This window comes from Myotis myotis, unplaced genomic scaffold (genome assembly GCF_014108235.1).
Source record: "Myotis myotis isolate mMyoMyo1 unplaced genomic scaffold, mMyoMyo1.p scaffold_m19_p_3, whole genome shotgun sequence".
Taxonomy (NCBI): Eukaryota; Metazoa; Chordata; class Mammalia; order Chiroptera; family Vespertilionidae; genus Myotis; species Myotis myotis.
Genome location: NW_023416335.1, coordinates 130,121,389 through 130,146,298, shown reverse-complemented (window position 1 = coordinate 130,146,298; position 24,910 = coordinate 130,121,389). Strand labels below are relative to the sequence as shown.

Here is a 24,910-nt window from a genome sequence, read left to right as displayed (position 1 = left end):
GATATATGTAAAAGCTATGAATAATTTAAAATTATAAATTTAAATATAGAAAAGCAAGATTACAAATCCATTTCTTATTTTTGTCCCTGGATTATTTAGCAAAGAAAAGAAACTCGAAAGCTGGCAACTGTTTTCCCAGGGAATAAAACTACAATTTTTATAATAATACTCTGGCTTTTTACAACAACCTCATGAAATAAGCAGGGTGAGTATTATTATCCCCTTGTTATATGTGAAAAACTTAGGCTTAAAAGACAATTGACTCATTCAGGAACTTACAGCTAGTTAAATCTTCAGAGTCAAGGTTTGAACCCAAGTCTAATCCCTTCTAATCCTCGGCATTACAATGTGTCTATAGAAAGAGAGCTCAAAAACAAAAACTCCAAAGCTCCAGAAATTCTTAGGATATACCTAGTGAAGAGTCCTATTCTTGCCACTTGGTAACCAATCATTCCCAGGAACTGTTCGCTCAATGGCCTAGCTTGCTCAACTCATGCCCATCTGTACTCCAATTCTAGGATCTGTTACATTCTGGCTTAGATCTATAGGAAACTTCCAGATTGGGTTTCTTTTAGGAAATCTCTCTACCAGCCTCATTATAATAAGAACTATTTCCTACTCTTACCATGCTGGGGTAAGTCAATAAGCACTGCTAACCCAGTGTCTACAGACTCGTGCTATTTACTGTCAACCACACGGGGCCTACTGGGTGACTATGCAGTCCTTTTACCAAGGTCTCGATTAAAATTCCTTGTAGAAGACTCCCAAATGCAGCCCTGACTGTTCTCTGAATTCCAGTCTCTCGTATTTGGCCACAGGTCAATATTTACTAACAGCTCCTTCTATTTTCTTTTCACGGCACCACTATCTGGTTAGTTCCAAAGGCTCCATGTCACCCTTATGACCTCCATGGAATGTCGAGCCTCACATCCCATCAGTAACTAGGAATTGTTGATATTTTTTACTGCAATGTCTCCAAAATGGCCCAGGTTTTCCTGTTTCCATGGACCCAACCCTAGTTCAGGTCACCATTCTAGCACATCTGTTTAGATACAGCGGTTTTCAACCTGTGGGTCGTGACCCCTTTGGGGGGTCAAACGACCCTTTCACAGGGGTTGCCTAAGACCATCGGAAAACACATATATAATTACATATTGTTTTTGTGACTAATCACTATGCTTTACTTATGTTCAATTTGTAACAATGAAATTGGGGGTCACCATAACATGAGGAACTGTTTTAAAGGGTCCCGGCATTAGGAAGGTTGAGAACCATTGGTAGAAGATGGGCCTCCTAAGTGGACCCCCTGATTCTAGTTCACCACTCGCAGTTATCTGGCCTCACTACATCTGATTACTTTCCTAAACTCTGCTTTGATTGTATCACTCACATCTCTTCTGAGCCCTTCAACAGCTCCTTCTGTTACTCAGTAGAGTGTAAGGCCCATGCTTAGAATTTTTCAAACTGATCCTACACTTTCTTCTCAGCCCTTTAACGCTTTATGTGTGACCTCCACTGGAGTCTGACTGGACAAACTGAGTCTGGAACACAGTCTATACTTGGTCTCTCAGAATTAGCTTGTACCATTTGCAGCATCCAGACTACCCCTCACCTGTGCTAAGAAAATTTTACCAATCATTTAACATCTACCCCAGTACCAATGCTACCTCCATTAACTGCACAATGAAGCCTTTCTCTGATTGCTAGTGATTTTTCTCTCACTGCAAATAAAGCAACTGTCTATGGGTTTGCATAATATAAATCTAAGGGATTCCACCCAGACCAATATCTAGAGCAGTGGTTCTCAACCTGTGGGTTGCGACCACTTTGGGGGTCGAACGACCCTTTCACAGGGGTCGCCTAAGACCATCCTGCATATCAGATATTTACGTTACAATTCATAACAGTAGCAACATTACAGTTATGAAGTAGCAACAAAAATAATTTTATGGTTGGGTCACAACATGAGGAACTGTATTTAAAGGGCCAGAAGGTTGAGAACCACTGATCTAGAGTTATGATACAGGCACAGCCTATTCAACCATTTGCAATGGCCTTACCTCAGGTCTCTTATTGCATTTTCCTTGTAAGCTCCTTTAGTTACTTTTTAAACTTTTTCAAATAGGTTATTATGCATATGTCCTATTTCCTTTTGTAGGCTATAAGCAATTTGAGGATACAACTAGGTTATATTAAGCTTTGCATTGAATAATGCAAAGAATGAAGAACGAAGAGCAAAATCTTCCTATAATATATTCCATTTCTCTCTCTTAAACTGTGCTGTACATAACCCAATAAATGAAAAATTATAGAGGAATGTTACATATGGATACTTGGCATCAGCTAATTGACCAAATGGATTTTTAATTTTTTTTATAGACATTTTTCATGTCTGATGTCAAATAAACACAGTTTTTGTATATTTTCTCTTAGAGGGGCTTTCTTTTGTTTCTAGTTCATTATTTTATACTAGGGGCCCGGTGCATGAAATTCGTGCACTGGGAGTGTCCCTCAGCCCAGCCTGCCCCCTCTCACATACTGGGAGCCCTCAGGCATTAACCCCCATCACCCTCCAATCGCAGGATCGGCCCCTTGCCCAGGCCTGACGCCTCTGACAGAGGTATCAGGCCTGGGCAGGGGAACCTCATTTCCCCCCATCACTGGTTCTGCCCCCAGCCCAGGCCTGATGCCTCTGGCCCAGGCGTCAGGCCTGGGCAGGGGACCCCCAGACCCCACCGATTGCTGGCTCTGCCCCTTGCCCAGGCCTGACGCCTCCGCCAGAGGTGTCAGGCTTGGATAGGGGGCCCCCATCTCCCCCCGATCACTGGCTCTGACCCCTGCCCAGGCCTGAGGCCTCTGGCCAAGGAATCATGCCTGGGCAGGGGACCCCCATCTCCCTCTGATTGCTTGCTCCACACCCCGCCCAAGCCTGACACCTCTGACCCAGGCTTCGGGCCTGGGCAAGGGGACCATCATATCCCCCCAATCCCCGGCTCCGCCCCCCACCCAGGCCTGATGCCTCTGGCCCAGGCATCAGGCCTGGGCAGGGGACCCTCAGCCCCCCACCCAGGCCTGATGCCTCGGCCAGAGGAGTTGACCCTCATCACCCTCCAATCACCAATCACCGGGTCGGCCCCTTGACCAGGCCTGAGGCCTCCAGCAGAGGTGTCAGGCCTGGGCAGGGGATCCCCAGCTCCCCGCGGTTGCAGGCTCCGCCCCTGCCCAGACCTAACGCCTCTGGCCTAGGTGTCCGGCCCGGGCAGCGGGGACCTGCAGTGGCAGCGGCCCCGCGATCATGGGCTCCGCTTTAGGCCCAGGCAAGGGACCCCTAGCTCCCAGGACTGCCAGCTTCGACCGTGCCCAGCTCCCATTGCTGGCTCCACCCCTACTTCCTGCTATCACTGGCCAGGGCGGCAAAGGCGCCTGATTCTCCAATCATGGCTGGGGGGCAGGGCAAAGGTGGCCCCAGGGCCGCCTTTGCCCTGTCCCCCAGCTATTAGCTCCCCCCTGGGTTTCCGATCACTGTCAGTGTCAGGGGGCTTCTTCCTGCTTTCCCTTTCGCCTCCCTGCATTGTGCCTACATATGCAAATTAACCGCCATCTTGTTGGCAGTTAATTTGCATATAGCCCTGATTAGCCAATGAAAAGGGTAGCACCGTACGCCAATTACCATTTTTCTCTTTTATTAGTGTAGATTCCTTTTCTTGTATTTAAAATCTCAAACTCTTGCCCTAGATCTGTGGTCGGCAAACTGCGGCTCGTGAGCCACATGCGGCTCTTTGACCCCTTGAGTGTGGCTCTTCCTAAGCCTTAGGAGTACCCTAATTAAGTTAATAACAATGTACCTACCTATATAGTTTAAGTTTAAAAAATGTGGCTCTCAAAAGAAATTTCAATCGTTGTACTGTTGATATTTGGCTCTGTTGACTAATGAGTTTGCCGACCACTGCCCTAGGTGGTTTGGCTCACTGGGTAGAGCATTGGCCCACAGACTGAAGGGGCCCAGGTTCTATTCCACTTAAGGGCATGTACCTCGGTTGCAGGCTCAATCCCAGTCCCTGGCAGAAGGCAACCAATCAATGTGTCTCTCTCATATTGATGGATGTTTCTCTCTCTCTGTCTTTCCCTCTCCCTTCCACTCTCTCTCTCTCTCAAAAAAAAAAAAAAAAAAAAAAAAAAAAAAAAAAAAAAAAAAGTCAATGGAAAATATCTTTGGGTGAAGATTAAAAAATAAAATGAAGAATATCAAATTTCCCTCTTCATTTCCAATTATAGGTTATTTCCTTTGGAGAACTAACTATTCCACTGTTTCTGTTCTAGTGTTCCAATATTTGTCCTGATTTAAAACGTGAGTGAAACTTCCATTTCAGGGAGAAATCCTCACCATAAATCCGAGTCATTCTCCCTGTATTTCCCCTTTTCTTGTTAACCAAGAAAATGGATATAATTCAAATTATGTCTAAATTTTAAAATATATAATTACAACTCCCCATTTCATTTCTATCTTGGTACTTTTTACTGTTATTCTTAGTTTTCAGCAGATTTCTTCTCCCATGTCATAGTCTGCTCTCCCAAACCTTTCCCTGCACCACATCCTTTTCCCCCAAATTATACTCAAAGTTCCTCGGAAGTTTTAAACTTGTTTTGGTATACGGGCAAACAAAAGTCTTTCCTCTATACAGTGGGTACTCAATCAATGATTACAAATGATACACATTTTGACTTTGGAGTATGCAGATTCATGATAATGAGCTGCCCCTTTTTTCTTCCTTTTTCCTATCTTTAGCATTTGACTTATTTACTTTGACATACAAAAGTCTACTTTTGCTCCTATTTCTAGAAATTTTTCTGTGTGTTAATCCTCACTGAGGATATTTTTTCCATTTATTTCTTTCTTTTTAGATTGGGTGGAAGAGAGGGAAGGAGGGGGAGAGAAGAGAGCGAGGGGGGGGAGAGAGAGAGAGAGAAAGAGAGAGAGAGGTGAGACAAATAGAGAGACACATCAATTGGTTGCCTCCCCTACCAGGGCCGGGGTTCAACCTGCAACCCAGGGCACATGCCCTTGACCGGAAATCGAACCTGCAACCCTTTGGTGCTTGGGCCGACACTCTAACCACTTAGCAACACCATCTAGGGCTTATTTCCATAAATTTTATTCTCACATTATTGCAATACTCTGAGATACTCATTCATATCTTCATTCATTTACTGAACAAATTCTTACCCATCACTTACATGCACAGAGTTTGGTGGGATTCCAAAATGAAATTTAGAAACAAATCCTGCCGTCTAAAAGCTTGTCATTTGAAAAAGGACACAAAATGTCTATGTAATTAACTGCTAATATATGAGTATTAAAGGTCGTATGAAATGTAACAAAACACAGAGGGCCATACTGAGAGATTGCTTTCATGAAGGTAGTCAGCGTTGTGGAGCTTGTGGTATCTGAGCTGAGTCTTAAGATTGAGATCTGTAGAAAGGAGGAGGAAGGTACCTTATGAAGGGGTATGCCACTCCTTCATTTTATGCTGACTACTGGATATGCAGTAAGTTTATTTCTAAAAAATCCAGGGCTTAGTTTTTAATCTGTCTACTTTAATTTGTTTTTTTTGTTTGTTTGTTTAGGCTTAGTTTTTTTTTCTTTCTTAATTAAATCTTTATTGTTCAGATTATTACAGTTGTTCCTCTTTTTCCCTCTCCACCTGGTTCCCACCCCACCCTCTGCCCTTACCCACCCCACTGTCCTCATCCATAGGTGTACGATTTTTGTCCAGTCTCTTCCCGAACCCCCACACCCTTCCCCCCCCCAAGAATAGTCAGTCCATTCCTGATTCTATTATATTCACCAGTTTATTCTGTTAATCAAATTATTTATTCACTTGATTTTTAGATTCACATGTTGATAGATGTGTATTTGTTGTTCATAATTTGTATCTTTACCTTTTTCTTCTTCTTCCTCTTCTTAAAGGATACCTTTCAGCATTTCATATAATACTGGTTTGGTGGTGAAGCACTCCTTTAGCTTTTTCTTATCTGTGAAGCTCTTTATCTGACCTTCAATTCTGAATGACAGCTTTGCTGGATAAAGTAATCTTGGTTGTAGGTTCTTGGCATTCATCACTTTGAATATTTCTTGCCATTCCCTTCTGGCCTGCATAGTTTCTGTTGAGAAATCAGCTGACAGTTGTATGGGCACTCCCTTGTAGGTAACTGACTTTTTTTCTCTTGCTGCTTTTAAGATTCTCTCTTTGTCTTTTGCTCTTAGCATTTTAATTATGACATGTCTTGGTGTGGTCCTCTTTGGATTCCTTTTGTTTGGGGTTCTCTGTGCTTACTGGACTTGTAAGTCTATTTCTTTTACCAGGTAGGGGAAGTTTTCTGTCATTATTTCTTCAAATAGGTTTTCAATATCTTGCTCTCTCTCTTCTTCTGGCACCCCCATAATTCAGATGTTGGTACGCTTGAAGTTGTCCCAGAGGCTCCTTACACTATCTTCATATTTTTGGATTTTTTTTCTTTTCTGGTTGGGTGTTTACTTCTTCATATTTCAAATCTTTGACTTGATTCTTGTGATCCTCTAGTCTGCTGTTGGAACTCTGTATAATATTCTTTATTTCAGTCAATGTGTGCTTAATTTCTAGGTGGTACTTTTTCATATCCTCCAGGGTCTCACTAGATTATGGAGGGTCTCAATAAGTTTATTGGCGGTTTCTAGAAAATTCTTGAAAAACCTTATAAGTGTGGTTTTGAACTCTATATCCAGTATTTTGCTTTCCTCCATTTCTGTCATTTGTGACCTGTTTCTTTGTCTCCACATTTTTTATGCTTCCCTGTGTTGGTAGAGTGGCTTTGTGTGCTAGTTGTCCATTAGAGCCCAGTGGCTCAGCCTCCCCAATTACCTGAGGTGGACACTCTTGGTGCACCCCTTTGTGGGCTTTGTTGTAGTTAAGCTTTGGTCGTTGTAGGTATCACTGGGAGGAATTGACCTCCAGGCCAATTGGCTGTGAGAATCAGCTGTGTCTACAGTGGGAGAACTTCTGTGCTGGAGACACCCTTCTGGGGCAAGACTTGCTTCAGTGGGACTTTGGTGCTCACTGCCCCCTGAGTGTGTCCCTTATGGATCTGAGGAGTTGTAATCTGGATGGTCCCACTCTGACCACTGGGTACACTGGCTCTTGGATCTCTAAGGAGGTGCTAATTTAGCCTCTGTCTGAGGCTACCCAGCAGGAGCTACGGAGAGATCTGCAGATTCCTCTTCTTTGTTTGGGATTTGGAGGTGCCTAGATGAGGCCCAGCTGTGAAGCAATGCAAGCAGCTGTGGGGCCTTGGGCCTTCTTTTGGAAATTCTGGGTCTCTCTGACCCAGCTGCAGTTTGTTAGGTAATTTTCAGATTGCAAAGGGCCAGGCCTTTCATATGCAAAAGCCTCTGTGCACAGCTTCGGTGGGGCGGGGTCTCACGGAATCAACAGGGTGGAGCAAACAGCTATGGCTGCTCCTCAGTCCTACCCTAAGAGGCCCTGTGTCTCAGTTTCCCGGTAATTGCTGCAAGCACCTCTGAGAGAAAGCTGCCCTCGAGTTCCGACCGATACCAGACAGTCCAGTTTCTCCCCGTATGAGTCTGGGTCCCCAGAGACTCGCCCAGAACTGGAGTTCAGAGCAGTTGGGAGCTTGAGACTCCCTCCTGATTGAAAAAGACAACCGTGTCCTCAGTTGCCAGCCCTTTCCACGTGCACCTCCGTAGCTCTGCACTTTACTTCTGCACCTCCTCTGAGTCTCAGTGTGCTTTTCTCTTTCCTTCTAGTTGTAGAATTTCCACTCAGCCAGCCTTCCTGTGGTTCTGGATAATGTCCATTTTGTCTTTTAGTTGTATTTTTGAAGTGGTTGTGTGAGGCAGCAATTTCCGGTGTTTATCTATAACACCATATTGGTTTCTCTTAATTTGTTTTATACATGAATAATAGTTTATAGTTTAGGAAAAATAAATTAGTAATTTCCTATATGAGTATTGCACACTTTACTGTTCTAGTGACCAAAATCAACAATTAAAAATTTCTATCTTATTGTGGCAAGAACACCTAATGTGAGATCTCCCCTCAACACACTCTTATTTTATGTACACACTGTAGCATCATTAACTATAGATATAATGTTGTGCAGCAGATCTCACGATCTTCTTCCTACTTGGTAAACTTTCACTTGGGTTTATTCATTCACTCAGTTGTTCATTCAGCAAACACTTCCTGAGATTCTACAATGTACTGGAAACAAGTGAGGAGCTACAGCAAGAACCGGACAGGCTTGGTTCCTGTCCTTAATGCTCCCCTGGCTAGTAGACTGATGCATAAGTTGCTTGACTACAATTGCTTTAAAATGCCATGTTTTTGTCTCTTAAACAAGTGCCCTGGGTTTTCCCATCACATAATCAACTCTCCAAATGTCACAGGACAAAGGCTACAATTAAAAACGCATGATTAAAGACCCGTGTGCCAAAACAGGATCCCAGCAGTGCAATCCAAAACCACACAACAGAGGACATTACTTGCGCTTTACAACTCAATTAACTATTTAATGTGTGATTTGGGATGTCTGGCTTAGGGGACTGAAATGGCAGAAAGGGAAGATACAGTGAGGCTTGTGTTGGGGTTGGGGACAGAGAAATAGATTTCTAGGCAAAAACAATGACTTCATCTTGGGTAATGTGACTCCAGAAAAATAAAAAGAGTTGCACTAGGGTTGTATTCATTTACATCATATCACAGGGAAAATCGGCCTAGAAAGAAGTGAGGAGTCGTGCTTTGGACACAGTGACCAAGAGCATGTTTAAAGGCAAAGATGAAGTCTGTGCAGTAGAAGGTTAAAGTGTTAGAGAAATGTGGGGCATCGTTATTAGTGTATCATGTGATTTTGGATTGTTGAAAACTATGTTCTATACCTATAACAGTGAGCGCTCCTGGAGGAGGCAAAAGGCTCTGTGACCCAGTTTTCCTGGTGAAGTTTCAATCTAGAGCTAGATGTCAGAATCGGGGACAGAAGTGAAAGTTGGAAGGATAGTGGCCTGTAAGGAAAAAGCCAGGATCACCAATGACTGTCTATACCATCTGGGAGAGTTAGTGGTCATGAGAGAGTATGGGAAGAACTAAGGAGCACGAGAGAACACTCAGACCCCGCTGTAATGAATGCGCTCAGGATCCCAGGGGCATAACAATTTTAAGAACCGGTTGGCAGAAGTGCAAGTGAGAAGAGCATGAATCCATCCATGCTGGAACAGGTTAGTGCCATTCAGGGGGCTCCCCCAACAGTGTCTGGAGTTTGAACACCAGTGCCTTCCAGACGTGTTTTCTCACTTTCCCAGCCTCCCAGCCCTCTGCAGACCTACACAGCCACAGCGGGTATCTGTCAGTGGTTAATATTCAGCGTATCCTGGACTCTGTACTGTGATGAGGCACAATGATTACCAGACATGTGGCAGGTGGCACTTCACCTTGACAATTCCCCTCTCCTGACTGTAAGATATTTTGACCTCTTCTCTTTTTCCTTAAGATGGCAAGGAAATGCTTTTAGTTTTTGCTCTTTTCAGCACCTAATAAATGAAATACTTTTTCTATCGTTACAGTAGTTACACCTAATTGAAATTGATTTTATTTATTCTCCCTCTATTAATAATATTTTATTTTAGTCCTAATTTACTCTATTCCCTTGTGTAATTTATTTTCTGGCCTCAAAAATAGTAAACACTTACCTGTTGATTTTTTACAATCTCCCATACCAGATGAATCCACGGGCCAGGACTAGCACTGCTTTGCCTTTCAAAGCTTCAGAATAACAAGGGATTTGAAATGTACAGTTCAAATATGACAGAGCCTTTCAGTTCACATACTGATATCAGTTCAATAGGAGACAATACATTTTGTTTCAAAATTTTGGCTGTGTAATTTTTGTTAAATACTTCAGCTTGCCTTCTAAAAACTTACCAATATACGAAAGTAACAGTGTGGATACAAGCCACAATTAGACTTCTTGAAACTCTCTTTCTTTTTCTTGCAACATACTGAAAAACAACAAGAAAAATGCTTATTTGCTTTTGGACAGAAATTCTGACATGACCTAAGCATTTTAAAAGGCAGGTCTTTTTTTTCTATAAACACAATAACAAAAGGTTGCAAAGTTGAGTAGGAAGCTTACCTTCATAAGTATAACTATAAGGATGAGGGAAGAATTTATCTGCCTCAATACAGTTTCCCAAGTAGATTTTTACATTCTCTATGCATATACATATACTAAAAATGCTTACTTGTATTTAACATGTGAATCTGTATATACAGGCATGATTTGAGAGATAGTAACATGACAAATGAAAATCAAACCTGTACATAAAATCAAAGTATCAGTATTGGGCAATATGGCATAAGATAAACACATGATCAGGGTCAGCTACAGTAAATGGAAAGGTATTTTAAAATAATTTTTATATTTGGCTTTGGAGAAAATAATAGGTTGGGAAAAGTTAAGGGCTCTAAAAACTAGAATGATGGCAAATATATTAAGTATGCAAGAGAAAAGTAACAAAGTATCTTGACTTGGAAGTGATGTTATGAGCCAAAATTTAAGGAAGAATGAGACAAATGTAGAGTTTAGAGGGGCTAAGAAAAAGAAACATTCTGTGGCAGCAACTCAGACAAAACATAATAAAGATTTGGATGAAGATAATCACTATGGCCAAAGAAAAAGCTAAGCTTGTGAGAGATTTGAGAGAGGAATCAGTATGTCTTGGTAACAGTGTGGAAAAGAAGAATAAGCAAATGTGCCTACCGAGCTCCATGACCAGGAGTCTGAGCAAGAAATAAAGTAGAGAGGACCAGCTCTGACACCCAAGGGTGGTGAAGGTGTTCTACAGCTAAATGGAGATGTGGGCTTGAAGAAGGAGTGAGGCGTTAGAAGTGTGGACAAAGTCTTGGAGGGCCCTGGCTGGGGGATGCTATTATAAGAGCAAACCACTTCTTTTTTTTTTTTTTTAAACATATTTTATTGATTTTTTACAGAGAGGAAGGGAGAGGGATAGAGAGTTAGAAACATCGATGAAAGAGAAGCATCGATCAGCTGCCTCCTGTACATCCCCCACTGGGATGTGCCTGCAACCAAGGTACATGCCCTTGACTGGAATCGAACCTGGGACCCTTCAGTCCCCAGGCCGACGCTCTATCCAGAGAGCCAAACCGGCTAGGCTGAACCACTTCTTCTAGGTATTATGAGCATGTGTGTGGTACATGAAATGCCAATGCCAAGCTTCCTGGTGCACACACTTAGTAAAACAAAATACCTTATCTCATTATCCTCTTCATTAATCTGTATATTTTCAACTGCCCTTGTAAGATTTGGTTGTTTCTTCTGGAAAAAGAACAGTGATACATTTTATAAAAATATCAGTGCATAATACACTATTTCAGAGGTTAGTGGTCTCTACCTTTATCTTTTGTCAATAACTCCAGTAACAGTTGTCTTCAGCATGCAGCATGTAAAATATTTTTCCATTAAGAAATGATAAGAAATGCATGGTATTATCGACTCAACATTTTTAGAATATGGGAGGCAAAAACGCAAAAACGTAATAAAGAAACTGAAAGATTTAAACAGTAATCAAATTCAAAAGACATTTCAAAAAGCTGAGTCACAATGATTTAGCACATTTTAAACTTTTAGACAGGCTTCAATAAAGAAGAGAACAAAGGAGTAGAAATCCAAATTAGCAGATAATACAAAAGACATTTCTGTTTGGCTTTGTAAGATTTTCAGCATATTCTCCTTCCATTTTATATTTAGTTAAAGCTATTAAAACCAGTTGCATTTCTTCAGTCTGCATTCTCAGCCAGAGGAGTGATCTCCCAAGCATAATAGGTAATGGGAAGAAACCTTTCTAAGATTTTAATTTTCTTGTAACTAAGTTAAGGTTGAACTTCATTTATTTTATCATTTTTGTGGTGAGATCCTTTCTCAGAAAAGGGCAGTTTGTTTGTTAATCACTTATGTAACTACAGTAAGAAGTAGTAACTATATAAAGTTCAGAAAGTTTCTGATCAAGAAAAACAAAAGCAACACTTACCTTCCAGTATAAGGCTCCAAAACCAAAGCCAACTAAAAGAGAGAAGAATGCTGGCAACGTCATGGCTGCCCATTGCAGCTTGGAGTCTCCAATGGAATTCAAGGCCTTCCCTGTAATTTAAATAGCACAGTGGTGAACACAGCATCTCCATGCTGGGGTTCTGCTCTATCACTCTGGCAGTTTCCACCTGTTTCTGTAACACGCTCATGACCTCTCTCTGTTTAAAATATTTAAACCATGATTTTTCTGCAGAGTATTGTTTGGGAGTGGCAATATAAATCCATGCAGTCTCCAAAAGGTAAATAAATTGAAAAAGAGAAAAAACCCACAGACAAAAGGAAATTTGACTTGGTTGATGTAGATGCATAGGGGATGCAGACGGGATGTGTTCCTGGGTTTGGGGGTGGGAGGGTGATTTGTACTACCAAGCAAATCCATCTTCTGTGGCTTTATTTTCTAATATCTTTCACTTTCTCATTCTTGATATCTACCCAAGCAATTTTGTAAAGATGACATTTTGTAATCCAGATCAAGGTCTGCAAGCACTGTCATTCTGCATGCATTGTGGTTAGATTAGTTTTCAGTACCGTATGCTTAGAATCACACTGTCTCTCATTGCATCTTCAACACACAGTTACTGGATGCCAGGCAGGAACTGACACTGTGCTATGGGCTAAAGCAGGGATGGGGAACCTTGTTTCTGCCAAGGGCCATTTAGATATTTATAACATCATTTTCGGGCCATATAAATTTATCAACTAAAAATTAGCCTGCTATATTTGGTCAAACATTTAATTAACTCACCCCTAATGCCTTGGCAGGGCCAGACCAAATGATTTTGCAGGCCTTATATGGCCCTTGGGCCGGATGTTCCCCACCTCTGCCCGCTAAGGCGTGATTTCTCAGAATTCTTATTTTGAAAAGCCTGACACTATTGAACATTAACAAACGGCTGAAAGCACCAGTGTCTCCCATTGCTTCCTCTAAATAATAACTTAGTGAGAGAGAAGACATATGTTAGCATGGAACACCTTCCTTGTTCCTGCTTTGCTCTTCCAATAGAAGCAGGATGATTCATAACTTCAACAAAACACTTCTCCCACAAGGGTCTCTACCTCCCAACACAAAGCTTAACATTTTGACAGAGTTTTCTCTGTTTCTTGACAGGGAACAGCTTTGTTGTTTGGAAACACTGACATGTGCCATTTTGGAAGTTAAAAATCTCAGTTTTCTTTTAAAGATGCAGTAAGTTTGGAAATTATACAGTTTCAATGATTGATCAAAATGTAAACTAATCCAAGATAAAGCAACTGCTTTGGGCTATGATATTTTACCATGTTATCTGAGTTACTGTCAGCCCCTACATTCACCTATTTAACATATAAAGTACCTAAATATAGAACATAATACAAAAAACTGAATCACTGTAGATTTAGCAATATTTAGGAAAAAATAAACTCATAAATTTAACCTGTGAGGCAAGAAACAAATCTTATCTACTCTAGTGAAAACAGGAATTGCCTATTTTCCCATCATTTATAAAGTGAAAGTAGAAAATTTGCCAAATTTATGATTCCTGTTTCCAAAGAGGCTCTGGTAATAGGATGTGTGTGTGTGTGTGTGTGCATGCGCATGTTGGGGGGCAGTGAGTGGTGGTGGGAATGTAGTGTAAGGGACAGTGGGACTGGGTAGGAAAGTGGGGTCTTCCATTCACATAACAATGAATTGCTTCCTTAAGACTTGATTAGCAGTTTTTCTGGTCCAGCCCACATCCTACAATCCCCATGGGAAATACAGTTTAGGCATCTTAAATTGGAGCTCAACATGAATTCCCTCACCAAAATAAGTCTGAGGTAAAAAATGGGATTTGGTATAACTGAAGTGTTACTATTATTACAATACTAGTTACTTTAAGGGTTATGTGCACTAATTTGGGATTTAACCACCATTTATAAAAGTGTTTCCTAAAAGAAAATGGGTTCAGAATTTTACATGCAATTCCTACCATTTTAGGAATTTTATTTTACTGTCTATAAATGATTCAACTCTGTGTGTGTGCTCCAGTAACGTGTTTGAATTTTCCTTACTGGTCAACCTGCTGTGACCCACACTCGATACTGGGGTGTAATTTTGATAAATTTGACCAGGTCACCTCCTTGAGGAGCCCTGACCAATGTCTAAAGTGAGAATAAAGGAAGCTGTTGACTTTTGCCCCCCAGATCCCATGGAAAACCAATGAGCTAGGATGGTGCTATGTAGAACGCCATGAGCTACATTTGGGCAGCCACATGCCCTGGAATCAAGGCAGCCGAATAGCGTTTGCCCTGTTTTATCCAAAGGCCAAATCGTGAACTGCACCATTCAGACCAGAGCAGAGACCACACCCACTAGCAAAAAAGCATAAGGAACTTACTAGAGATTGAGGTCTTCTGGGATTCCCCACTTAAAATCTTTCTCAGGTAGAAGGACAAGCCCCTAAGGCAGGTGTTCCAAACAAAGCCCTAACAAGGAAACCTAACAAGGAAATCGTACTTCTCTCTCTGAGTACTGTGGCTGTTTAACCACTTGGAAAGTCCCACCCTGGGACTCTGGCCCTCAGCAAAGCCCTGAAAACTGCCTATCCCTCCAGCAGCAGCCTGGTTAAGACTGGGAGGGAATGGGACCATGGGAACTGAGCTTCACCTCCCACAGAGGTCTAGAGGTCAAGGTTTCCTCAATTTTGTGATTGCTTCTGTTAATTCAAGTAGCTTAATATCCAAGCCTTTGGTTCTCTCTAGTGATACTGCCATATCTCTTGCAGGGAGAAAAAAAAATGTTATCAGAAAAGGCTTGCTTGTACTTCTAGGGCCTGACTCCCGACACTTGCTCCTGCTGCTTTCCAAGGATCAGTAAGATTTGAATCAGGCTCCTCAAGGCCTCCGTAAGGGTGCTTGGGGCCAAAGCCCAAGCCAGTAACAAAGCTTTGCTTTTACGTAAAGGTTGCTCAAAGAAACCGTATGGAGTGAGGGAGCTCATCTGGATAGGATCTGAGTAATCCCAAATTCCTGGGTTGTTAACATATTAACTGTATCTCAGTATTACAAAAACTTTCCACTGTCCAAAATTCGTGGGAACTGACTTGTTTGGTTTCACTAATAATACCCAACATCTGTACAAATACACAACACAAAAAGTATGCTTCGAATTTGTGGAGCGCCTTTTTAGAGTGAGTCTGTAAGCACCACGCCTGTGAACAGGGATCTCTCGGTGCTTAGCAAACATGCTACGCGGTGCTGCTCCTGGGCTCAGACCCAAAGCTCACGGGCTTTCCAATCACTGACCCACAGCCTCAGTGCACCCAGTTGTTCTAATAATTAATGATGAACACATACTACACGTCAGACATGGCTCCAAGTATATGTGTGCTGACATTTGAAATTCACAGAAACCCTATGAAGGATGCATTATGCTCCATTTAACTGGGGAGTCCAGAGGGATTAAGTACCTGGCTAAGGTCACACAGCCAGGCAGGGGCTGGCATATAACCCCAAGGCAGTCTGACTTGAGACTGTATTTCTTGAAGAAGATGGATACGGTAATGTCAAAGCAAGGATATCTTTCTACATCACTTAAATACTGTCTGCAAGGATCTCAAACATTTTTAGCCTGGTACAAAGATGTTACTATGACTTTGAAAATACAGCTCCTTTGGATAACCTGAATCGCCTTTATAAGATACAGAGAGGACACACACATCTCTGGACTACTCCTTCATATGGCCCAGTCCTCTGCTTAGCACGGTCACATTTTGGTTGTCATCTCTGAAAACTAGCATGCTTTCTCCATATTTTCCTGACCTTATTTCCAAAACAGTCTTTCCTCCTTTATGCTATGACTAAAACAGTTACATATGTCTATTATTATATCTATTATAATATAAAGTTGGCCCTTGAATGCAGGAGTTAGGGGAACCAACCCCCCAGGCAGTCGAAAATCTGAGTATAACTTTTGACTCCCTCAAAACTTAAGTCCCCTTCGTCTCCAAGGGGGGCAGGTCAACGGGGAGGGGTTCTAGGCCTCCCTGTGGATACACAAATCTGGGGATGTGCAAGTCCCCTATGTAAAATGGCATAGATCCATTCATACAGTTTACCTTCCCATCCATGAACTCCCAACTGCAGATCAAAAAGAGTACAAGTATTTATTGAAAAAAAAAATCCATGTATACTGTATGTGGATCTGCACACTTCAAATCTGTGTTGTTCAAGGGTCAACTGTATATTTGACATGTATGACAAAATTCTAAGTATTTCATTTATGTCTGTTTTTCTTATGAGAATGCACACTCCCTAAGAGCTGGTCTTGTGCATGGGTACCTAGGTGTCCCCCTTTGTGAGTGACATCACGCGGCCAAAAGCTGCTTATTATGTAAGACCCATACTTTTTATAAAAAGGAAGAAAAAAGAAAGCAAAATAAACAAACAAAAGGACTGGCCATTCATTTTGCAATTTAAAAATCACATTCAGACTCAGAAGCATAGGACTGAATGGGTGTTCTGCATTCAGTTTGTCATTTAAAGTAAGTAGAAAAGACTTTTGCTTCCAACCATGGATGGTAGCAGATGAGCCTTCCCAAGCTAAAGAATTACTATACTAGACAAATTATCTCAGGCAACTGTTTCAGACATTAGCCAACAGGCCGCACAAGAAAGAGCAAAAACACACATGGTGAAACCCAAATGGTCCTGATTTTCTGGCTGGGAGGCACCGAGGCATGGAAGACAGAACCCAAGTGGGACTCAGAATTTTCACTGAGACAGGGATTCAGACTGAAGTTCAGGGTTGCTGATCTGGCTGTAGTTTGTGGAGCAGGGTGAGTTGCAGGAAAGGAGCTGAGCAGAGGAGTGCCAGAAATCTCCAGGAGATTCTGCTTAAGCCATCGGTCAAATAATAGGCTGCACATGCACAGGGAGAGACTTCACAGAGCCTGCCGATACACTGAATGATGCCTGGGAAGCTATGACTTTATCAGAGACCTGAACAGTTCTGATGAGCAAGAATGGAGAGATTTTCTGGCTACTGACTTAAAAAGCAGGTAGTATATATAGAATGGACACAGGATGTCTCAGTGGGATGGACAAGGACAGTGGGAGATTTTATAGTGCTACTCAGAACAGATTAATTAAAATACAATGAATACACACACACACACACACACACACACACACACACACACACACACACTGGAACCTAAAAGAGAGCTGGAAAGGAAGGACAGAGGATCAATAAAAAGGGCAAACAGGAAACATAACAAGAATAGTAAACCCATACCCAACCATACCAATAGTTGTATCAAATATAAATAAATGAATGAAAAAACTTTAAATGTCAGAAAAACTAGATAAAATAGCAAGGCCCAACTATATCCTGTCTACCAGAGATATGCTTTAAAAAAAGAAAATGCCAAATCTACAATGAAAGATTTTTTTAATTCCCCTCTCTCAGTAAATGACAAAAGTTAGACAAATAATGATAGAAAAAATCTGAATAACACTATCAACCACTCTGATTAAATTTGAGAATGCTACACATCATATCTGAATAATAGACATAGTCAAATTTCAAAATATTACAATGCATGTTCTCCAACAATAGAATTAATTTAGAAACCAGTAACAATAAGACATCTAGAGAAAATCCATTTTTAGACTTCAAACAACACATGAATCAAAGAGGAAATCACAAGGAGAATTTAAAATATTGTTAAAGAAATGACAGTGGAAACAGAGCATATCAAAATGTGTGGGGTGCATCTAAAGCTGCTTACAAAGACATATCTTTAAGGTGCTTTTATTAGAAAAGAAGAATGATTTTAAAGTCAGCGATCTAATTTTTCCACCTTGAGACATTAAGAAGCTAGAACAAGTGAAGCAAATTAAACCCATAGCAGAATGAAGGAAATAATAAGGATTAGAAATCAATGAAATATACATAAATATAATTTAAGATGCCAAAAATTGCTTCTTTGAAAAGATTAATAAAATCAGTAATTAGTAGGAAAGACCTTAATTGACTAACACACATACAATCCCTTTACAAAACTTTCCAGATCTGAAGTATCCTGTAATTCAGAATTTTAGGTTTTGGATTCTGCCCTGCATATACTGTGTATTATATTATTTCCTCAGAAAGGTCTGGGTAGCAACTTGTAATCAAACACATTAATATTTCTGCAGTGAAATGCATAAATAGTCACTTTAAGAAGAATAAAGGCTATCAATAGCCTCATCTCAACTTGGTGGCAAAAATTCAAAAACAAATTGGATATTAGAGGGTCTTTTTAAAAATTTATGAATGTAGAATTGCTATTGTGGATTTGTAATTAATGGATTACTTCTTTTTATAGATAGGTCTTCTATGTCCCTACACATATGACAGTGCCCTATTAATGAATCTTAAGGGATAACTTTCTTAGCTAAGATCACAGGATGATTTTTTTCCTCTTACATGAGGCTTGAGGGTCAAAATATTTAGTAAATCTAATGATCTTTGTCTAGATTTAAAAAGAGGACATTAGACTTCCAGGAAACTAAGTTCTTGGTCAAAGAGGACAGGAATTGCAGGGGAAAAAGCATATTCTCTTCTAACATAAAATTTTATAGTGAAATAACAAAATCATCAAATTTCCACACACATAATAGTAAATAGTGATACATACAAAACTGAAAATATCCTTGGAATTCCACACAACTAGCATTTGTACTTTCTGTTGTAAAACTCAGGCAAATTCTACACGGAATAAATTTTAAGTCAACAATGAAAAAAGCTTAAATCATATTTATAAAAGTAATTTCATGCCTTATTTAAAATAATCTTAGCAAAAAAATTATTGGCCCAATTCTCTCATTGTCATCTCCAACTGTAGGGAAACCCAATTCTACAAGTCTAGTCCTTAAATCTCAGGAAGACCATAATAGGAAGAACAGTAATGGAACAGTATTCACAGCAATAATTGCAGAATTTCCTTTAAAGCCCATGCAATACTCCCAGAGGTGCTAATTGGAGCCATGCATGCATTAAATCAGATACATGTACTTACTATTACTGCTACTGCTGTCATTCCTAAGGGAGTTGGCTGCAACAGGGGGTAACATAAATGGTTTTGTGACACTGACTCTGGAATCTAAATAGAAAGTAATAATGTGTCAGTGTTGCACGGTGATTTACATAAATTACAGAGTCCCCAAAAGGCCGAGTGCAATACCAGAGTATTTTTCAGGTCTACTTCCCAAATCTTGACGATTCATATCCTATTTATTTCATCCTAGTTCTTGCTGTTCTATTTTTATTAAGAAGTTCACCAGTCACCTTATAGAACAAAGATTCATTGTCTATACAGGCCAATAAATGTAAAATTACAAATTGTTCGTAATTGGCCATTTAAAAGAAAAGCACTGTAATTAAGATTTTGCATTATAGGAACCCTAGGGAGGGGGTGGGGGAGAAAGAGTCTCAAGAGAGAGTAACTAGTGAAGACCAGGATTCATGCCTCAGAGTTAGATCCTTTAGAAAAGATTTGAGACGGGGACATAAGAAGATGGGAGGTGAAGAATAACATAATTGTAAATTGCTGGCAAATGGCAGATAAGAAAAACATGAGCGACTATCTCGTTCATTGTTTACTCACACACAATTCTTTATCTGACAATCATTAATTGTTTTGGCTTGAAAAACAAATCTATAACCATTTCTTTTATGCTTGACATTTGCTTTTATATTAGACAAAACACACATACATCTTTCTCTAACTACACATATATTTGATTCAGAGGTAGGTTCTAACCTACACATATTAGAATCAAGCTTGCTTTTATAGTTAAATTAGAAAATCTTATATGCCTTACCATTGTCAGGACTTAATGTTGAAGAAAACACACATTCGCTAGTTTTAGATGACACCATCTCCAAGTCCTTGAAGGCATTGATGGATCTATTAAAAATTCTAAAGAATTCTTCAGGAGTAAACATCTTGAGTTCTAGGCTGTTAGATGACTTTTTTACATTCTAGAAGACAAAAACAGGATTATATTTTTCAAAGAGTCTACAGATTTTAACTGATGGCAAAGTAAAAGACTATGTCCTTCAATGATGCAAGGAAAACGAGCTCTCTTAGACAATTTTGTTAATATACATAATTCATATAGGTACAGCAGGATAGTGATTCTGTCCAGTTTAGTCTGAGGCTCAAATCCAGATAAAAGGAATAGGTGAAGTCAACATCATAACAATAAAATAATCCTAACAACAAGTTAGAGATATTGCTCTTTTAAGATGCTCATTAAAATCATCATTCCTTACTAAAAAAAAAAAAAAAATAAAACAGACCTCTATAACACAATTGATGCTAAATATTGGCAAGGACATGGATGGAGCGAAGGGACTCTTACAAATTGATGGAATGATGTAAATTTGGCAGGTTTGATACTAGCTGTAAAGTTGGACATGTGCCCATCCTGTGACCCAGAAATTCCACTCCTAGGTAAGGCCTCTAGAGAAGCTTTTGCATTTCTGTGCCATGAGACATACAGGAAAGTTCTTACCAGCAGTGTCTATAAATGGGTACATCAATCAACAGGAGAATGGTTTAATCAATAGTGGCATGTTCAATCAATGGAATACTATATAAGCAGTAAAAAAGTAACCAAGCTATATACATCAAAGTGAGTAAATCTTATAAACATGATGCTCAGTGAAAGAAGTCACAAAAGAATAAAGAATATGATTAAGTTCTAAAGTCCCCCTAAAAGCAGATCAAAGCTATATTTTAGGAATTCACAAATGCATGATTATCTATAAAGAAAATCAGGAAATAATACGAGTTAACACTTATGTAGCACTTACTATGTACCTCTCTAAGTGCTTTATATATGTTTACTCAATCTCCAAAACAACTGAGAAATACCTCCTGGTATGAATCTCCTGGGTTCCAGCCAAAGCATCATGATGATTAAAGGCACATTCTTTGGTATTTGGAATGTTCTTCCTGACATCACCATTTACTGAACACCTAACTCATCTTTCAAGCTCCACTGCATATATTATTTCCTTTATGACACCTTGTCTGATATACCCTACTTATTATCAATGCCATCAGCACACAATACTAATATGATATAAAAAGAGATGTTAATTTTAAGATGTTATTCATTATAAGACTAGAGGCCCAGTGCATGAATTCCTGCACGGGTAGGGTCTGGCTGGCCTGCCCCGATTGGGGCCGATTGGGCTGGGCTGCCAGGAGAAGGGGATGTGGAAGGTTGGGTGGCCGCGCATCCCCTCCCCCCCGATTGGGTTGGGGGGGGCTGATTGGGGGCATGGTTGGCCAGGGGGAGGGGCTGCAGGCAGTTGGCCAGCCAGCCCTGCCCCCTGGTCAAACGCCCAGTTGAGGGGACAATTTGCATATTAGCCTTTAGTTATATAGGACTAGAGGCCCAGTGCATGGATTCATGCACTGGTGGGATCCCTCGGCATGGCCTGAGGGGATTGGGCTGAAACCGGCAGTCCAACAGCCCCCCCGAGGGATGCAGTAGTGCGTGAGGTGGCAGGTGGCCAGGGAGGAGCCTGAGCCAAGGCCAGGTGTGGCGCCTATCCTGCTCATCCTGGCCCCGCTGTGCCTGCCATTGGTAGGCTCACTGCCACTCCGCTGCGGTCTCTGTGTGCCTGTCCTAGGGCGATATCAGCACGCCCATGACCAACAAGCGGCCGCCATCTTGTGCCCAGTCAGTCCTGATGCCGATCCTGATCCTGGCCCGGTCTGGACTGGGGAGAGGCGTGCAGGGGGAGTGTCTGCGGGAGAGGCTCATGCCACCACAGCTGCGCTCACCAGCCGTGAGCCGGGCATCTGGCGCCCGTTGGTCAGCTGAGCAGCAGTCCCACTGTGGGAGAGCACCGACCACCAGGAGGCAGCTCCTGCATTGAGTGTCTGGCCCCTGGTGGTCAGTGTGTGTCATAGCAACCAGTCGAACGGTCGAGCAGTCACTTAGGCTTTTATATATATAGATATAGTCTGACTCAGAAATGAGAAGTGAGTAAATATAGTGATTAGGTTTACTAGCATACAAGAATTCTGAGATTGGAGAACACAAATAGGACTGATATTGGGCCTTACAGTGTAACTGGAATTTTGATGAGAAAGTATTTGAGCATTGTGGTACAGAATCATATTTAAAATTATAGGTTTAAACTTCTAAAAGGCCTGTAGGCTAAACCTGGGCTTGTGAACTCTATGCCCAAGCATATCTCCCAAATCCTATTCTATTATAGATTCAAAGTTATAAAATCATCATCACAAAAATATTTATTAATCTTTATTTTGCCAGATACAGTGATAAAGCACTCATCACAAACCATCTCATGTCAACTCTACTAAAGTTCACAAAGCTAATTAGTGACCAAGTCAGGATCTGAACCCCAACACCTCATACTGTACTTAATCCTAGTGTCTCTTCAATATGCTTAGAACCCAAATTATTGCCATGCCCATATTCTGAAGTTGACAACAACTAATCAGAAAATGACTTGGAGATAATAAAATGCACTTCTTTGTTATGACGTGATTACTATGGATAAGAGTCAAGTTTAAATGTTCATTACAGACAATTTTCCATTTAAAGGTAAATGAACATTTGTAACCTAATAGAAAAGTTATGATAATTTCATTCACTTATGAAATACAGATAAAATTAGGGTTGGTTTTACATTGTAGTGTAAATCAATTTTTACATTAAAGGACAACTTTTAAGTCTTAATGTATATTTCAACACTGCAGGATAACTACAAACATGTATTTCTGTACTCATCTTTCAAAATATTTTTAAATTACAAATTTATACATTAATAATCACACAAACAAAGATGCCCCATCCCCACCACCACCATCAATATAGGTTTTAGAGGAGAGTAGTAGAAACCAATCCCAATGAATATAAGGTTACCTCCAATGGGTGTTCTTCCATGCACTCCACAAGGTCATCTACTATTTTCACAAGTTTGTCTATGATAGAATAATTACTCAAGCCTTCAGAAATATTTGAAAACTTGTCCAGAAGATCAGTCAAGCTGACTGACAATTGCTCCACCATTTTGCTTATCCAACAATGACTAGGCTGCAAGAAATTGAAAGGGAGAAAGATAAAGCATCAGTTTAAATACAGTCAACTAGGAGTATCCTTCAAAGACATCAGTGCTGCAGTCATTGACTGCCAGATAAAAGATTTCCTTACATTAGAACAGGTCAGTTCTTGTGTTCTGTTTAATTCAGATCTAATATCTATTTCAAAATTTACAAATGCATATAGATTAGAGGAAAGTGTTGATGGTAAACATTTTTCTCCTTCATGGAAGTAAATTAAGATGAGACAGAGCCAACTCTTATCCTTGACAAAATTCAGATAGTAATGGAATTAACATTACACCAAGCATGGAGCCCCACTGAAAAATATGTATTCTGTAGTCAATGTGTTCTTAAAAGAGCTTTAGGTACAATGGGACTTACAAAATACTATTGTGTGAGAGAGTCCCAGTCCTTAAGGAACTTCTAGTCTTTTGGTGAATGGAAGGTAAAACAATCTATAATAATAAAAGCATAGTATGCTAATTAGACCGGACAGCCAAATGACCTTCTGGATGTCATTCTGGACATCCTTCCAGATGAAGCCACAGTGGCAGGGGCTGAGGCAGAGGAGGTTAGGGGTGACCAGGCAGACAGGCAAGCAGTTAGGGGCAATCAGGCAAGCAGGCGGAATGGTTAGGGGCGATCAGGCAGGCAGGCAAGTGGTTAGGAGTGATGAGGCAGGCATGCAGGCAGACCAGCAGTTAGGAGCCAGTGGTCCCAGATTGCAAGAAGGGTCTTGGGTTGTGAGAGGGTGCAGGCTGTGCTGAAGAGCTCCGTACCCCCAACCCCACCCCCCAATGCATGAATTTCATGTACCGGGCCTCTAGTAGACTAATAATAGCTGATTTTCCTAGAGTGATAGATTTCAAGCCTCCTTCATAGATGAGTTCCTTTTTTAAAAAAGAAAAAGAATTTGGTAGAAATGTGATCTGAGAGAGAAGCACTTTTGCCTCAGTGAAAGGGCCAACTACATAATTTTGAGGGCCAACAGCAAAATGAAAATTTATTTATTATTCAAAAACTCGTCTAAAAAACGATTAAGAATTTCAAGATGGTGACAGAAGAACATTACACCGAGCATGGAGCCCCACCTGTGAAGCCAGCCCAGCCCACTGGTCAAAGGCTCAAGCCTTGGAGTCAGGCATAACCGGGTTCAATTCAGCCGAGAGACTGCAGGTAAGCTACACAAATTTTCTGAACCTCAATTTGCCTATACTAGTATATGGAATGGGAATAACGGAACAGGGCAGTAGTGAGGTGATAATGTATATAACTTGAATGTAAGTTTCATGAGGACAGGATTTTTATAAAATCTTGTTCCCAACTGTGTCGCAAGGGCCTAGAACAGTGTCCGGCATATGGGAGTTGCTCAGAAACTATTTGCTGATCTGATGCATGAATGACTAAAAAAATAAATGAATGAGAAAAAATGTATCAGGGGTCACACCTTCTGCAAAGACTTAGATAGTAAATATTTTAGATTCTGCATGCCAAGAGGCAAAAATTAAGGATATTATTCATGTATATTTATACAATGGAAAACAAATTTCCACAAAAAATTTATCACAAATTAAAAATGTAATAATTGAATATGACTTCTTTTGCATACTAATTGAATTTAATTTTCTGTGTAATACAGGTGTACCAACAAGAAGAATAGA

General features: G+C 40.6%; 1 protein-coding gene across 6 annotated transcripts in view; it reads right to left on the bottom strand.

The window, feature by feature from the left end:
* Nucleotides 1-24,910, bottom strand: part of KITLG (KIT ligand) — a 94,583-nt gene that overhangs the window by 5,948 nt on the left and 63,725 nt on the right. For 3 of the 6 annotated variants that reach the window (XM_036297770.1, XM_036297773.1, XM_036297774.1), the window contains 5 exons: nucleotides 23,071-23,241; nucleotides 19,981-20,140; nucleotides 19,176-19,259; nucleotides 12,098-12,207; nucleotides 9,972-10,048 (listed from right to left, as the gene is read on the bottom strand). In XM_036297770.1, coding sequence (XP_036153663.1) covers nucleotides 9,972-10,048; nucleotides 12,098-12,207; nucleotides 19,176-19,259; nucleotides 19,981-20,140; nucleotides 23,071-23,241 — 602 coding nt within the window. Of the gene's footprint in view, nucleotides 1-9,971; nucleotides 10,049-11,317; nucleotides 11,386-12,097; nucleotides 12,208-19,175; nucleotides 19,260-19,980; nucleotides 20,141-23,070; nucleotides 23,242-24,910 lie in introns of all 6 variants that reach the window. The other 3 variants (XM_036297772.1, XM_036297776.1, XM_036297775.1) reach the window with 3 other exon arrangements.